General features: G+C 45.3%; 2 protein-coding genes across 3 annotated transcripts; both read left to right on the forward strand.

Annotated features, from left to right (window-relative positions):
* Positions 1-1278: 1278 nt before the first annotated feature.
* Positions 1279-11191, forward strand: LOC109750748 (uncharacterized). 2 transcript variants are annotated; one of them, XM_020309699.4, is made up of 7 exons: positions 1279-1497; positions 7329-7445; positions 7534-8223; positions 9885-10339; positions 10428-10526; positions 10618-10764; positions 10863-11191. In XM_020309699.4, the coding sequence occupies exons 2-7, from the start codon at positions 7364-7366 to the stop codon at positions 10998-11000; spliced, it is 1611 nt and encodes a 536-aa protein (XP_020165288.1). In that variant the 5' UTR covers positions 1279-1497; positions 7329-7363; the 3' UTR covers positions 11001-11191. The 2 variants fall into 2 exon arrangements, with proteins under 2 accessions (XP_020165288.1, XP_020165289.1); XM_020309700.4 differs by having other exon boundaries at positions 1297-1497; positions 7329-7424.
* Positions 11192-12599: 1408 nt separating this feature from the next.
* Positions 12600-13684, forward strand: LOC109750757 (fasciclin-like arabinogalactan protein 11). Its single transcript, XM_020309709.4, has one exon. The coding sequence runs from the start codon at positions 12694-12696 to the stop codon at positions 13483-13485; it is 792 nt and encodes a 263-aa protein (XP_020165298.1). The 5' UTR covers positions 12600-12693; the 3' UTR covers positions 13486-13684.
* The last annotated feature ends 1739 nt before the right edge of the window (positions 13685-15423 follow it).

Here is a 15423-nt window from a genome sequence, read left to right on the forward strand (position 1 = left end):
GAAGATCGAAGATCCCCCTCTCCGGAGCCCCAAACGGACTCCAGATCTGGCCTCTCGATGAAGAACAAGAGGTGGCAATGGCTCTGTCTCGTGAAACGCGATAATTCTTTCTCCCTCATTTTTTTCTCGAAAAATAGGATTTTATAGAGTTGAAATCAGGGTTTGCGAGGGCACCAGGTGGGCAGAACCCACCTAGGCGTGCCAGGAGGGGGGGCACCTTGGTGGGTTGTGCTCCCCCAGGGACCCCCTCCGGTGGTTCTTGGCTCCAGTATTTTTCTTTTATTCCATAAAAAATCCGCCCAAAGTTTCGTTCCAATCCGAGAACTTTTATTTATGCACAAAAACAACACCATGGTATGACGTTCTGCTAAAAATCCGCCCAAAGTTCTGCTGAAAACAATGTCAGTTCGGGTTAGTTTCATTCAAATCATGCAAATTAGAGTCCAAAATAAGAGGAAAAAGTTAAGGAAAAGTAGATACGACGGAGACGTATCGCAGGTACCTCCGGAACCTTGTCGTTCAAGATCCTGCCCGGGAGAACCGCAATAAGGTTTTTGCGGAGCGTCGCGGCACGACTGCTCCCGATCCGTTTCCGTCTTCGTCCCCCTCTGCTTCCACTACCCCTACAAACCATGGCCACCGCCGCCAAGAAGAAGAACAAGGCCACAAACGATGCCGAGGTTGCTGCTGTCGCCGCCACGTTGTCCTCGCCAACCGAAGGGTATGATTTGTTAATCCCTCATTTATTCGTTCATGTGTTAGCTGTACATGCTATGTTCATAGATGTTTCTATGTACTATATGTGCTCACCTGCTTAGGTATCGATATGAGTTGCATACTGTGGTTGCCATATTTATTGTTTACTTGTTTCGCAAAAAATATATTTATTGTTTACTTGTGGATTATTCTAATAGAAAAAAATGCTAATATTTCCAGCAACTTAATACTCCGTTTAGGCGGTTGAAACTTAGTATTGCAAATTGAGCCGATTCATATATGAAACTTGGCAAAAGAGTTTTTTTTTTCTAAGAGAGAGAGGCGGTTCCAAAGATTGGTCTAGACTCGGCTCACACCGCGCTCCTTCCCGCACCACAGCAATGACACGTGGGCCCGTCAACTCCCAAGCACGAAAAACACATTTAATTGTCCTCCAATCACCCGTCCAAAAACAACTCCAAACTCGAAAGGAAGAAAAGCACGCTAACTTTCACAGACAAGTGGCCCCACCCCGCAACCAACTAAATATTCTTCCTTCCCCTTCCCCTTATAAATACCGTCGGGCCCCTTGCCTTTTCCCCCGAAGAAGCAGACCACCACCACCTCATTCAATCAGCAGTCCTCATTTTCTCAGAGGGGGAAGGGAGGAAGAGGTTGCGTGTTCGCGGAGAAGCAGAAGACCAAACCCTCTCCTCCTCGAGCGGGCGGAGAGGGAGGAGGGGCGCGCGGAGGACGAAGGCCACCAGCAGCCAGCCGCGTCGACTCGAGCCGCCGGCCAAGGTAATACCGCCTCCGCCGATCCCCAAACCCCGCTCAATCCCGTCGCGTGCCGCCGATTCGGCGCGGGGAGTAGATTGATTGATTCGATCGGCGGTTTCCTGGCCGGGGACTCCGTTTCCGGCGGTTGATCGGCCACCGCAGGTTGGTTCTGGGGCTGCTGCGGGATAGAGGAGAGATTTGAGGTCGATTTTTTTTTTGGGGGGGGGGGGGGGGGATTTGAGGTGGTGCTCTTTTAATTGACGGGATGAGCGTGGTTTTAGGCGGTACGATTGGTTGATTCTGCTCCCGGACTGTGCTGAGCTCCTGTGATCGTGCGATTTAGGCTGGGAGTCAGGGTCGGTCTCCGTGAATGCGCAATGTCCCCCTCTTAATGTGCTGTAATCTCTCTGTCACAGCTTGTTTGGTTCTGTACCCTCGACTCGTTGATCTCATACAAGCTGTGAACTGTGATCACCTTTGGTTGGTACAGTTGACTTGGCATGATACTTGCTTGATTGTACCGTAGCAGTCTCCTCGCTCTTGACCCTGTATTTTCACCATGGTACCTTTTATGATCTTTTGGGGAAACAGAATGCTGTCAAAGAGCAATATCATGCTTCAGCTTCTGATTCTGGCCATGTGTTCCTTCACTACTTGACGTCAGGCCTTCAGTCTGACTTCTGGTTGGTTCAATGACCCAATTAGAATTAGACCGAGCTTTTAAGATCGGGCTAGTTGTGCCAGGAAAAAACAGGCTCTGTAAACATGAATGCTCCTAATCCATTCCAACCTCACTACCCAGGCGGCCAGGCTTGTATTGTCTCTTGTTTGTAACTCAAAACTGGTTGATGTCAACACATGCTGTGCTGTGAATGGTCAATTGGTCATTACTCGCCCAATGGTCGTCTCTTTGAACCATCGCATCTATTATATCCTTCGGTAGGTTGGCCATTATCCACTAAGAAGCACGAATACGGGGACGGAGACACGGCGATACGCATACGGGGAGTCCCTGTCGGGAACACAGGATACGGCATTTTCCAAAATCATCCATTCGGGAACACAGCGAGTATATTATAAAATAAATAAAAAATATGTCATGTAATATACAGTTAAGACAAAATTAATGAGAAATACTACCCCTATCTGGGAATACAGAGGAAGAGGATACTAAGGATCTACAGCACCAGGACCAGGCCGCCCTTCACTCTCACCTACAGACGATTGCCTACCGGCGGTGGCGCTCCCAGATGCCATGCTACCTAACAGCAAGCAGCCAAGTAGCAATCATTCAACAGTAGCACAAGCATTCAAGGTCAAGCGAGCAGCAGCAGCACAACATAGGTAGCAAGCAGCAGCAGATCAAGCATTCAAAGAGCAGCGGCAGCCAGCGCCCAGCAGCAGCAGCTCAATGGAAGAAAATCAGAAAAAAGATGAAAAGGTCGAGGAGAGGCTGCTGGGATTGGGAACTTGGGTTACCTGCCGTTGAGAGGAGAGGCTGCTACAGCTGGGTAGCAGTCGCTGGTAGAGTCGACGGTGGCAGCAGTGAGTCCAGGCGGCGGCGGTGGCGGCCCATTTGCTGCTGCCTGGGAGGCTGGGGGCAGCTCGTTCTTTTGTGGAGAGCGTGCATGCGACACCTGCAAAACAGGGTTTGGTATTGGGCTGTAGCTGTTTTTTGGCCGACCGTCCCCAATGTATCATGCACGTATCCCAGCTGTGTCCCTGTATTTTTTAATTTTTTATTTGCAAATTGTGGGATACTATGGGATATGCGTATCCTGGCGTATCCTCGTATCCTGCAGTGTCACGACAGCCAATGGGCAAGTTTTGCCGTATCGGTGCTTCTTAGATTACCAGGTCCATTATTCAGTTGATGCTGCCAGATAGAATGGCTAGTTGATCATGTTTGACGAGTTCAGTATCTTTTTCACCATTCTTCTTAGTTCCTACTCTTTTCAGTTCATGAAACCTGTATGTATTTGACCTGCCCACTAAAGCCCTTGGAAACTTTCTTGATTCCTACCTAAAAATCTTTTTGTTTCTATTTATTTGTTTTTTGCTAGCAGTTTTTTTCCTGGATAACAGCAACCAGTAAAAATATGCTCCAATTTTCAATCTAAAACCATCCACGCACTATTTAATACGAGCTATCTGAATTTTGATCATTTATGTTTGATTTTTGTTGCTCAAAAATCAGGTTAGCGGTCACAATTTCTTGTATATGTGAGAATGGAGAGTAAGAATGCTGCATCTAAATTTATATAATGGAAATATAGTTTATGCTATCTCTATGATCACAAGAAAAAGATCATGTGATATGTATAACCCGTGCTAGATCTCAGCCTTCAAGTGTACCTTCATCGTGTGATCCTACTACCGTTAGATCATGGAAGGTACTCTTCCATTGTGCCATGGACACTGGTTGTGTATAAGTTCCACCCAACAGAGCATACAAGTTGTACAGCCTCTGCTTATTCTTAGAGGCAGAAATGCTTTATATGTTAAGAGCACACCACTGGTGTCCTTCCCTTTGATGATTATGCATGAAATTCTACATCACTTGCTGCATCTTCAGGTATTTATTTTTGATGTTTTAAACACTATCTATAAAGTATTTTATATAGTCAGAAATGGCACACAAACCGTTATTTCTTATGGTGGAAATGCAGGTTATAGTGAGATTCGGCTTCCAAAATAGCCACATTCTTCAAAGCAGCGATTAAGATTTGTTAGAGTTGGAGTTCAATATTTGGGGCCATGATTACGTTTCGTTGTTTGTTTGACTTCAACTTGGGCAATTGTGGGAATTAGGTTGGGTAAGCAATTGCCGTTTCCTCCAATTATCTGATGGCCTGGTACCCAGGTTAGTGAATAGTTTGAGAAATAATATAGTTACAGATTTAAGCCGACAACTAAGTAGGAAGCTAGCCTCGTGCTAAACTTTATTCCATGGGTGCTGCCACCTTTTTCGTGGTCACAAACCCTTTCCACGGGTACCACTATTCATACTACCTTGCCTTTAGCTTTGATGGGTTCTTGTTGGCCTTTCTTTCTCTAACTCCTCCAGTTTATTTGCTGTTCCTACTAAGTTGTGAATCTAGGGAAGTTTATTTATTGTGGAGGATGATAGCTTTGGATCCTTCGAAATATTAGTATAGTCAAAAAAGTCTTGTTTCCCTGTGCGTTAATACCTTTTCATCTGGACTGAGCTACTAATAATATTGCAGGTACTAGTTGATCCTGCGAAGTAAAGGAAAATTTTATTTTCTTGCTTGACTTCTTGATTTACCAAAATCAAGCTCACATTAAGGTCAAACAATTGGGCGCATTGGGCTCCTTGATTCATTTTGCAAGTGCTATGTGCTAACTGCTGCAGTCAAATGGAAGAGCTCTTCAGTTGACATGTGATTTGAGGACCTATTTAGCCTCAGAAAGAGCATACGCTCAATGTATTTTGTCCTTAGGGTGAGGGAAGGTGATACCTATCGCAAGATCTTAAGCATACAAGTCAGGCCTTCCAATGCGGTTTCTGGAAGTGGTGCCTCTTCTGGGAACTGGAAAATTATACCTAACTGCTGCCACACTTAGCACATAGTATGTTTAGACTACTGTGGTGTGTTCCATGAACTTCATGGACTAAGTACGTTGGTGATGGTATATGAACCAGTGCCCATTGTTAACCTGCATAGAAGGATTTCATGATCAATTGGAGTATTAATTGGAGCAGTGCAAGCATGCACTTCATACAAGAACCATCAATTTGCTTGTCATGGTTTGGATGGTTAATTTACCAATAGATGGGTGTAAAATCTGGAAAAGGAACGTAAGACCTAATGGTTCCTACCAAAGTAGTTGATCTGAAGGTGCTTTTCCAAGAAGAAATCAGCTTAAGACGTAGAACTTGCTGTGATGAGGGTAGGTGGACCCTTGAAACAAGCTCAGTTATTGCGTTGAGAGAATGTATTCGCAGATAGCCATTTGATCGGAAAATGAAAGGAGAGAAAGGCTAGTCAAACATAAATCAATTGATGTTGGAAACAAGATGCATCTACATATAAGCAGAACAAAAGGGCACACCAGCTTCATGGAGGAACCAACATGACACATACGTTATCTATTTAAATGGGCCATGTTTCTACCTGACATGTTATGTCCACTGCCTTGACGATATTTTCCGGCTCGTCTGGAGCTGATAGCTAGCATTACCCTTATGTCTTAGACATCCAATTATTTTACCTTTTTATAGTATTATGTACACTATCCATGTCTCCCCTTGATGTAGCTCATTATGACAAGAGCTCATCTCATGCTATGTAAAGATTGAATTTTCAGTCAGATCATTCTTATGCTCCTAGAATGTAAATGATAACTGTACTATTGGAAGAGTGCTGTCACAAAAAAAAATCAGTAATCTGTTTCAACTTCTTTGGCTACTTGTTGTGTTATCATTTTTCGCAATGCTTGCCATAGGTTTACGCTGTTTGAAATTATTTACCGAGTGCTCGCCAGAGGTTCGGGTGTTATCTTTCTTACATGTCATGGCAAAATGTAAATCAGAAGGCTGTTTTTCTTGCTTCTTACTCAAAAGTACAGGAAATTTGTTTGTGACACAATCCTAATACTATCCATTGTATATATACTGATATCATGTGCTCTATCACTTCGTTAAAAGACAAATGTTATCCTCATGCTACTTATCCTGTATGAAGTTGGAAATATAATCATATGAAATTGTAAACATTGTGACACAATCCTAATACTATCCATTGTTTTTGACTTTAGTATGAAGTCAAAATATCTTCAACCAGATTTGTTTACATTCCAGAAAAAGAAACAGATTTGCTTTAATAATTTGCTCACAAATAATCACTAAAATATACATGCATGCGAGCGACATTTTCTTGAAGTTATCACTTTAACTGACTGCACTTTGTTTCATTACAAGTTTCTATCCTCCACCATCTTTCATTATCTTTGAATGCAACCAAAGTTCTACCATGGCTGCAAGTAAAATTTATCTGTGGAACTTTGACATGGATTGTAGATGTAATATGTAAGATGGATAGTCTGCAGCTGGAGCAGCATTGTCAGCATCATATGGATATACTGCAAATTAGTTCTAAAAATATGCCGATCATTCAGATGCCATTAATATAAAGTTCCAAAAGATGTAACTTCAGATTGTTTTAACCAGTCATGTAGTCTGTTGTTATTTTCTTACCCCTGGTGCTGCCACGACCTTGGCTGTCATTATACTCTGATACTTAACTTGAGCAATAGTGCAGTTTTTCCAGCAGTAACTGTACCTTAACTGATTGGTACAAAACCATTGATATTGCTTTCTCTGGTTTAAAAACACAATTCATATTTTGTTGTCAAAATTTGCTCTGGCTTTATCATCTCAGCACAGTTTGAGTTCTTTTGCTTTGGCTTCTGATGTATTCAGCCACATTGAATAGAGGAAATTAGCTCAGTACAGTTTCAAAGCCATATAAATGGGAAAATATCGTCTAGTATAAGGATGACATGTGGTATCTGAGGACATGTCAATAGTTATATATTGGATATCTGGATCGTATTTTCCAAATCAGTGATCCTTGTGATGGTACTGAGCTATAATGCCCAATTAAGTAACTGCATTGCCATTTGATGAATCATTTGGCTTTGATTATCTCAGATCCGTGTAACTCTAATCTCACTTCCCACAGTTCTAAGGTCTGAAATGCTTGTATTTTGTCCCTTAAGTTTATGCATTTGTGATGCTTCATGCACTCACTTCTTATAAATGTTATCCCATTTGCAGCTGCAACTTGATTAGCTGAAGTACTAATACCGTGCCTCAAAATTTCCAGATTAAGCAAACATCTGATCAGACTGTACATGAGTCATGGCTGGGCATCATTATCACAATTCCCAGATGTCAAGAATGGATCGTACGAACCAGCCACGTAATGAACCTCCGCCTTTTGGTACATGGACTTAACTAGCAAACTGTTTTTTTTTATTCATGTATCTCAGTTTTGGTGAACTCATTTAGTTGTACCCTGTTTATCTCAGGTCAAAAGTTATTTGTGCATCCTAGAGGTGATGCACCTAATGGAGCGGGACCATCAGGTTATGGGGTTACAACTGTGAGATCTAATGAACTTCCATCCTCAAGCTACACTGGTCAGTCTTATGGTCAGCAGATTGGAGCCCCTGGAACCTTGCATGCCTCCCATGCTGGTTATCCTCCTGCTGGAAGCTCTAGTAGCAGCTATGCACCATACAATACTCAACATGTGCCTTCTTTAAGCTATCCACGTAGATCCGAGGATAGTTTTATTCCTGGAGTCCATGTGGATGACAGAAGGGTTGCACCGAAGCGGAGAAATCCCATCACTCATCCTGTGGATGGTATAAGTGCTGGAGGCTATTATCCTGGCAGTTCTTCCAATAATCAGATCTCTGGTTACATGCCCCTGAATCCTGTTCCTACTCGTGAAACCTGCCCTCCACAAATAAGTTCAAACATGGGTTCCAGCCACTGGAACGATCATCAGTTTCTTAATCATGAAGGATCTCAGAGGAATGTGAGGGGACGCCATGATCATAGTTCTATCCATTCGGAATATAATTCGTCTACAGCTTGCCCATCAAGCAGTGTTCATGTGCCACCATACCATCCAAATGCAAATGCTCCTTTTGGTGCACCAGTACAGCGGGAAAGAGCTCCTTTATCTCTACCTCCCAGAATTGTTCCTCCAGGTTAGTTTCAACTTCTGCTGTTCAAGCCCTATAGCCATGCTTCTAATCTGATGTGTTTTCATAGTGTTCTACTTCTGCTAAGATTTGGTACAGACTTTTGGGTAGTCAGGTGAAATGATCATATCTTACATGTTTGGACAGAATAGCTCTTTGTATACCGATATACTCCCTCTGTAAAGTAATATAAGACATTTATAGATCACTAAACTGGTGATCTAAACGTCTTATATTACTTTACAGAGGGAGTAACATTTACAAAAAATAGACGTGACGGAGGAAAAGCCTTCTCTGTGCATTCTAATTCCTAAGTTGGAGGTGAGAAATACTGGTTTATTCATCCCACAGGGATCACACCCAGGGAAGCTTAGGGTGTGTTTGGTAGCTATTCCCACCCTAGCATAGTTGTTCCCCTTTGAGACATGCTGAGTACATGCAACTGCAGCTGTTTGGTAGCAATGTATGTACTCACGCATGCTGAGCTGAGACTGTGTTTGGTAGCCTGCATCAGACAACACATGGTGTGCTGAGACTGTGTTTGGTAGCCTGTATGAGGTAGGCTGCATGAACGGATTTTTTGCCTTATGTTCGGTGAGATAATCTAAACAATTTGAGAAATAAAACAGAGACATTATTTCAGCAATGAAGCATCATCATATCACCAAAAGTAACTCATTCCAACATCAGTTTCAACAGAAGTAATTGACTACAACATCATTTCAGCTATAATTTTTTTGTCCAAACCATAGTAGGCTCTCTGTACAGAAGATAGACAGTAAATAAAATCAAATTATCATATTCCAATTAAGCGTACTAGGCTCTGTCTTCTGTACAGCAACAAGGGCGTCCCTGGTCACGGCTCCTGAGCCGAGGCAGGAAGGAGGGGGGTAGGGGAAGGGGAAGGGAGGAGGAGAGCGGAGGAAGGGAAGGAGGGGGCGGATCTGCTACGTCTCCCGGCGGCGACAGCCTGCAGGGGCGGCAGCGGCGAGTTGAAGGCCGGCCAGGAGCAGGGGCGGGGGCCGGCAGAGAGTGGAGAACCGGCCAGGCGCAGGGGCGGGGCGGCGGCGAGGTAGACGCCTTCAGCAGGGGCGGTGGAGAGGTTGAAGAAGGACGGGGACCGGCGGCGGGGTAGCTAGGCGGTCGCTGGAGGCTAGATCAGGAGAGCTCGCGGCTAGGGAGGGGGGAGGGGGTCGCTCAAGGGCAGGGGGAGAGCTGGTCGTTCGAGCAACGTGGGTCGGGGGGAGAATTTTCTCGTGTGCGTTCTCTGCCTCGCTCGACCCGGCTGGCCTGTCTGGGGTGCTTCGACTGAGCTATGCTGAGGCCCTTTTTTGGATCAGATGGGCATAGCCCAAGTGAGCCCATACACCCTACCAAACAAGCAAAAGTGGGTTGGATAGGGAACTTTTTGGCCTATACACCCGTCATACATGCTACCAAAAACACCCTTAGGGCGCACACAGTGGCCCCACACCACTGAGCTTATTGCTCAGTTCTCAGACTATCGTGTCATACCACTAGTTTCAAGCATAGGACTTTCACCAGTTAATATCTACTCTATTCCAGTTAATTGTAATATGGGTTGGTGGTATCCCATTCTCTTGGAATTTGACACTAGTAAAGATTTGTCATCAAAGAAGCTAAGAACTTTTTATATCATTCTCCAGGGACAGATGGAAGCACTGGCATAGCATTCAGAGAGAGGCCATTCTATCCTGCTCCACAGAGCACCAACATAAGTGCTCCTGTGCCACCACTTCCTGGTTCTTCTGACGGTGCACCATTTGCTCGCATTGGATACACTCCTAGACCAGTTCATCATAACGCTGGCCACAATTATCCACCGCCAGCTTTTACAACTTCTTCCAACTCTGGAGCAGTTCGGTGTGAGCCTGCTAACCCTCGCTATCAACCTGCCATGCCCAGCTATCCTCCTGCTACCGCTGCAGCATCATCAAGTGTCCAGCCATTACATGCCGAAGCTGCTGCATCTTTTAGACAGCCAAGGCACGTCTCTGTGGGGCATGGTGGTAGTGCAAGGAGTAGAAGGATGAGGGATTCCTATCATTGCTTTCATCCTTTGATGATCGAGGAGAATAACCTAGGAAGATCGGCAGCTGAGGTAGTTATATGTTTAGTTTTTCTTGTAATTGTTCCAACATTCTATACATTTTGAACTTGCATCTAATTTAGTTGCACTCTCTTTGAAGCGTTTTATGATGCTGGACCAGTTGGTCATCCACGAATCTAGAGAAGCATTAGATCCTCACTGGGACATGAGACTGGACATTGATGACATGAGCTATGAGGTAAGGAGCAAATTAGTTTAGGCTCTTCTTATAGCCTACAGCTGCATCAAAATGTTGAACAGATGTAAACTTTTGATATTGTCATGTACAGGAGCTCCTGGCGTTGGAAGAACGAATTGGCAATGTAAACACTGGCCTGGCTGACGAAAAAATCTCAGGCTGCGTGATGGAGCTAGCCTGTCGTAATTCTGCCCGTACACAGAATGATCAAGACAAGGAAAGGTGCATAATTTGCCTGGTAAGATGACACTCCTTGGTATCATAATTGCCAACAATTTCGTTGCACTGTATTCCTGGTTTGGTAAGTTTGTTCTCATCCGCATGCACTTGCTGTAGGAGGAATACAAGCACAAGGACTCCCTTGGGAAGCTGAAATGTGGGCATGACTTCCATGCGGGCTGCATCAAGAAGTGGCTGGAGGTGAAGAACGCCTGCCCGGTTTGTAAAGCCGACGCCGCAAATGAAACCACCTGAGGGACCAAGTAGTGCGCCCCTCCACATTTATCCTAGTTCAGGAATTTCAGTTATATCTGCTCATTGTGCTGCTCAAGTTGTCTGTGTAAATAATAATTAAAGTCCTAAAGTTAGGATTGTTTTGTGAACTCAAAACATCGTGCCCGATGTAAGTATGAATCTTTAAGCAAGTTATCGATTAGTTATCCAAAGCCTCTGATCCCCAGTAATTATCTACTCGCAAGATGTCCATTTTTTTTTCTGTTGACATGTCGTGTTTCTTATGATTGAGCAGCCGGCCGTTAGGAGGTTGTTGTCCTGCCAGCTTCGCCTCTGCTAGCAAACGGGACGGTTGGGTGTTCGGAATCGGTGATATTACGTCCGAGTTCATCGGGTAGCTTGCTTCTAATTTCTTCATGCCTTCCATGGGTGATGGATGCACCACCCTCCTGACCCAGATGGTTGGGTCCGGTGTTGGCATCATCTCCAAGGTGGTGAACTCATGTGGTGATGGCCATGGCATGTGATCAGACGGCCCCAAAGGATGTCCTCACGTGAGAGACGTGAGATAATTGCTCGCCTTACAGCTTCGAGGTGCACGGCTGAGTGCGATCTTCCAGCCAACGATGGATCGATCGCTGTCCCAAGATAAGCAGTCGTTATGCCCCCTCAGGGATTCATCTCAATTATATATCCACGAGAAGATGAGATCCCAACCCTTCATTTTGAATCTTGCACACTTCTGTTTTTTTTTCAGGGTTGAATCTTGCACGCTTTTCCATGCGTTGATTACATTATACTACTCCCTCCGTCCCAAAATAAGTGTCTCAACTTTGTACTAACTCTAATATAAAATTGTACTAGGCTTGAGACACTTATTTTGAAACGGAGGGAGTACTAACTAAAACTTACTCCGCCTGTTCGCGGTTGCTAAGGAGGCGAAGCCTGTTCGAGGGTATGCATGCTTTCCGTCATGTTTCGTATGTCGTTTGTTCGCTTGCATTTATCTGTAGTGTCGAAATTGCACTAGCCCGTACCCGCGTCTAGGAAAACGGCCAAATTTAAGCATTCCTGGCGGCCTGACTAAGGAGTGCTTTGAGTTTCACGCGGATTAGTTTCTTCGTGAGTGTCACACAGCCAAACAACTCAGATTTAGCACATTACAATTTGGTTGGGCTTGATGCAATCTACCAAACACGTAGATGTGTTATATACTATGAAAATTAAGCACAAAAGTATGTAAAGAAACACTAAAATAGGAAAAGACGGACGGAGCAAATGGGATTAATTAAGAGAATCCACCGCACTTTCAAACGCAGCATTAGAGAGGGAGATGAAACACATCAAACCTGACTTGTTTCCGATAGTATTGATTTAGAAATTGCAAATTACACACTTTCAGTATTACTATGTGCAGTTTTAAGTGACTGAGAATTATGAATATTGCATCCAAACGAAGATTAGCAGACGGATTAATCAAAACCCCATTCATTAATCAGCACTTAGCTGCCCCAAGAAGCAACCTAGGCAATCCACCTGTTAATGTTCCATCCATTCCTCGATGGCCCGATCTACTTCCATCTCACCTTACGTACAGCATCGCCATGATTAACCTGCGGATCCCACTTCCATTAATGACATCTCAATTGCACCACCATATATAGCGTAGCCAAGCACGCAGTAGCATCACACAAAGAACAAGCAGCACAAAGCAATGGAGGCGCATATGCGATCCATGACGGCCACCTTTCTCCTCGTGCTCCTCTCCCTGTCCGCAGCCGCTCCGTCGGCTCGTGGCCAGGCGGTGGCGGCCGCGCCGGCTCCAGCGGCGGCTGCCCCGAAGACGATCAAGGCGGTGCTGACCAAGGCCGGGCAGTTCACCAAGTTCCTCCAGCTGCTGCAGTCCACCCAGGAGGAGGAGCAGATCGACACCCAGCTCAAGGGCAAGGCCTCATCCGGCGGCGGTCTCACTGTCTTCGCGCCGCCGGACAACGCCTTCACTGCGCTCAAGTCCGGCACCCTCAACTCCCTCTCCGACCAACAGAAGACGTCGCTGGTGCAGTTCCACGTGGTCTCCCAGCTGCTCCCCATGGCGCAGTTCGACACGGTGAGCAACCCGCTGCGCACGCAGGCCGGCGACACCGGCAGGGGGAAGTACCCGCTCAACGTCACGTCGGACGGCGGCGGGAGGGTGAACATCTCCACCGGCGTCGTCAACGCCTCCGTCGACGGCACGCTCTACACCGGCGACAGGCTGGTGGTGTACCAGGTGGACAAGGTGCTGCTGCCGTGGGCGCTCTACGGGCCGCCCGTGCCCGCGCCCGCGCCCGCGCCGTCGCCGGCGGCGGACAAGGACAAGAAGAAGGCCGGGCCGGTGGCGGTGGCCGACGCGCCGGTGGCCGATACAGCCACGGCGTCCGCGGCGGCGCCCCGGGAGATGCGGGGCCTCGGCGGCCGTCTCTGCATGGTGGCCATCGCCGTTGCGGCCGCGTGGTGTGGCATGTGACGATCGAGGAAGAGTGGCGGACAGTCGGATGTTGCCATGCGTTGGATGTTTTGATTTTCCCTTTTCTTCGTCGAGACTCGAGAGACGAGAGGTGCTCGAATCGTTCGGTAACCGATATTTTTTATGTTTATGTTTTTCTTCGGTGTGTTGTTCTTCGTTTTGTTTATGTTTTTTCAGTATGATCCTTGTATTTGCTGAAGCATCGTAACGTTTCGGTCAGTATTTTCCTCTTGTAGCAAAGTAGCAATATTGAGTGTACGCTGGGCGCCACCCGGGGTTCAATTAAACGTTTTTCTTCTTTTTTTGAGAATCGGGTTCAATTAAACGATGAAACCACCCAATCCACGGTCTCAAACAGTTACATCAACCGTGTTAAAAAAAGTTACATCAACCACCTCTTGATATAGAGAAAAACAGTTAAATCCACGGTCTTCAACATTACTTAAGGCAGCAGGGGTTCTCAAACTTAGAGCGGAGTATTTGCTCGCGAGCTCAAATACTTTCTTATGAACAGTAAATAAAAATGTAGTAATAGTAAAAAATTCAAAAAAATTCTGATTCTTTTGCGGTAAACTTCTACAATTTTTTTAGGACAAAGAAGTGGCGCCTTAGGCGCCTATGCATTAATCTGAAGAACAAGTTACAACCATGATTTTACAATGTCTGATGTTCAGATTGCCTAGCTTCAGAAGCGTAGGACAGTGATCAACCGAGTGAGACCTGCTTTTACAAACCATTGTAGGACTAGTATTTGATTCTGAGAAGTATGCTCTAGCCGCATTGTTGTGAGCCCTACTATTAAGCTCCTTGGGAATGTGTCTAACGGTTATCTGAGCCTTGCTAGTAGAGCTAAAGAAATTTGCCAGTTGGCTTCTAATCTCCCAATGACCAGGTCATTTAAGGATATCTCTTGCTTGTGCAGCCTGCTTGTACATTTAGCATGAAAGGACATTCCTGAAAGTCGTGGAAAAAAAATCAATGCTCCAAAAAATGCTTTTTTTGACGTGAAACACCATGCATTCCATTAATTTGTGGGTCCGAAAATATCACGGGCCACAACACGACTTACATCTTGGCGAAGATTAGTAAACCAAATACATTGGCTGTCGATCATAGCCGTCGAACCACAACCGGCTAGTAGATGAGCAGGGATATTACAAAGATGAGAACAAACATCAATCTTATAATCTACGAAGTCCATTTGTAGCTTGAACTTAGCTTCTCGAAAGAGGATGCCAAGAGGTGCATGGTCCCAGGTTACTGATCCCAACGCAAGCTTCAGCAAGAGGCAGACCATGATGAAAATAACTTGGCCCATACCAAACTCTTCAACAAACCTGATAGCATTTATCATGGCCAAAGATTCGGCATGAAGGGCATCTGTGAGACACGCAAGTCTACCAGCATCTGTAAAAATGACTTCGCCTCCCTCCTCTTTAGAATACACTCCCCATCCACTATCTCCACTACACAAGAAAGCAGCGTCAACACAAATCTGCACCCATTCTGTAGGCGGGGTTTCCACTTTGGCTTGACAGAGCATTTTGGAGTGCTGATTTTGTTTTTTTGCCACGACTTCCACTAATGCCATTTCGTCATGAAATTTGTCAAGCAAATAAAACATTTGTCGAAGTTTGTTAAAAAGTTTAGAATTTTTTAAATTTTGTTTCCTTTTCCCTTTTTGATTTAACTGTTCGTCCCGAGCTCATTTAAGCTCGGGAGCAGAAGAGAACTTTCAGAAATACATCAGGATTTTCCAGCTCATCTTCAACTCATCGAAATGCAAACTACAACACTTCAGCAAGCGAAACTTCAGAAGCAACCTCCTTTCCGAACTTGATCTTCTTCAGCGGGGACTGGGTTGGGGATGGCGCAGGTTTCAGCAACATGCAAGGACTAAGAGTGGACATCTTCAGAACACGCCGATGACCATGCCGG

This window comes from Aegilops tauschii, chromosome 1 (assembly GCF_002575655.3).
Source record: "Aegilops tauschii subsp. strangulata cultivar AL8/78 chromosome 1, Aet v6.0, whole genome shotgun sequence".
In the NCBI taxonomy this organism is placed as follows: Eukaryota; Viridiplantae; Streptophyta; class Magnoliopsida; order Poales; family Poaceae; genus Aegilops; species Aegilops tauschii.

Excerpts from the sequence above, each read along its gene's own strand:
- LOC109750748 (XM_020309699.4), top strand. The coding sequence starts at position 7,364 with ATGGCTGGGCATCATTATCACAATTCCCAGATGTCAAGAATGGATCGT. Across the intron at positions 8,224-9,884 it reads TCCCAGAATTGTTCCTCCAG|GGACAGATGGAAGCACTGGC; the intron begins GTTAGTTTCAAC and ends ATCATTCTCCAG. Across the intron at positions 10,340-10,427 it reads TAGGAAGATCGGCAGCTGAG|CGTTTTATGATGCTGGACCA; the intron begins GTAGTTATATGT and ends CTCTCTTTGAAG.
- LOC109750757 (XM_020309709.4), top strand. The coding sequence starts at position 12,694 with ATGGAGGCGCATATGCGATCCATGACGGCCACCTTTCTCCTCGTGCTC.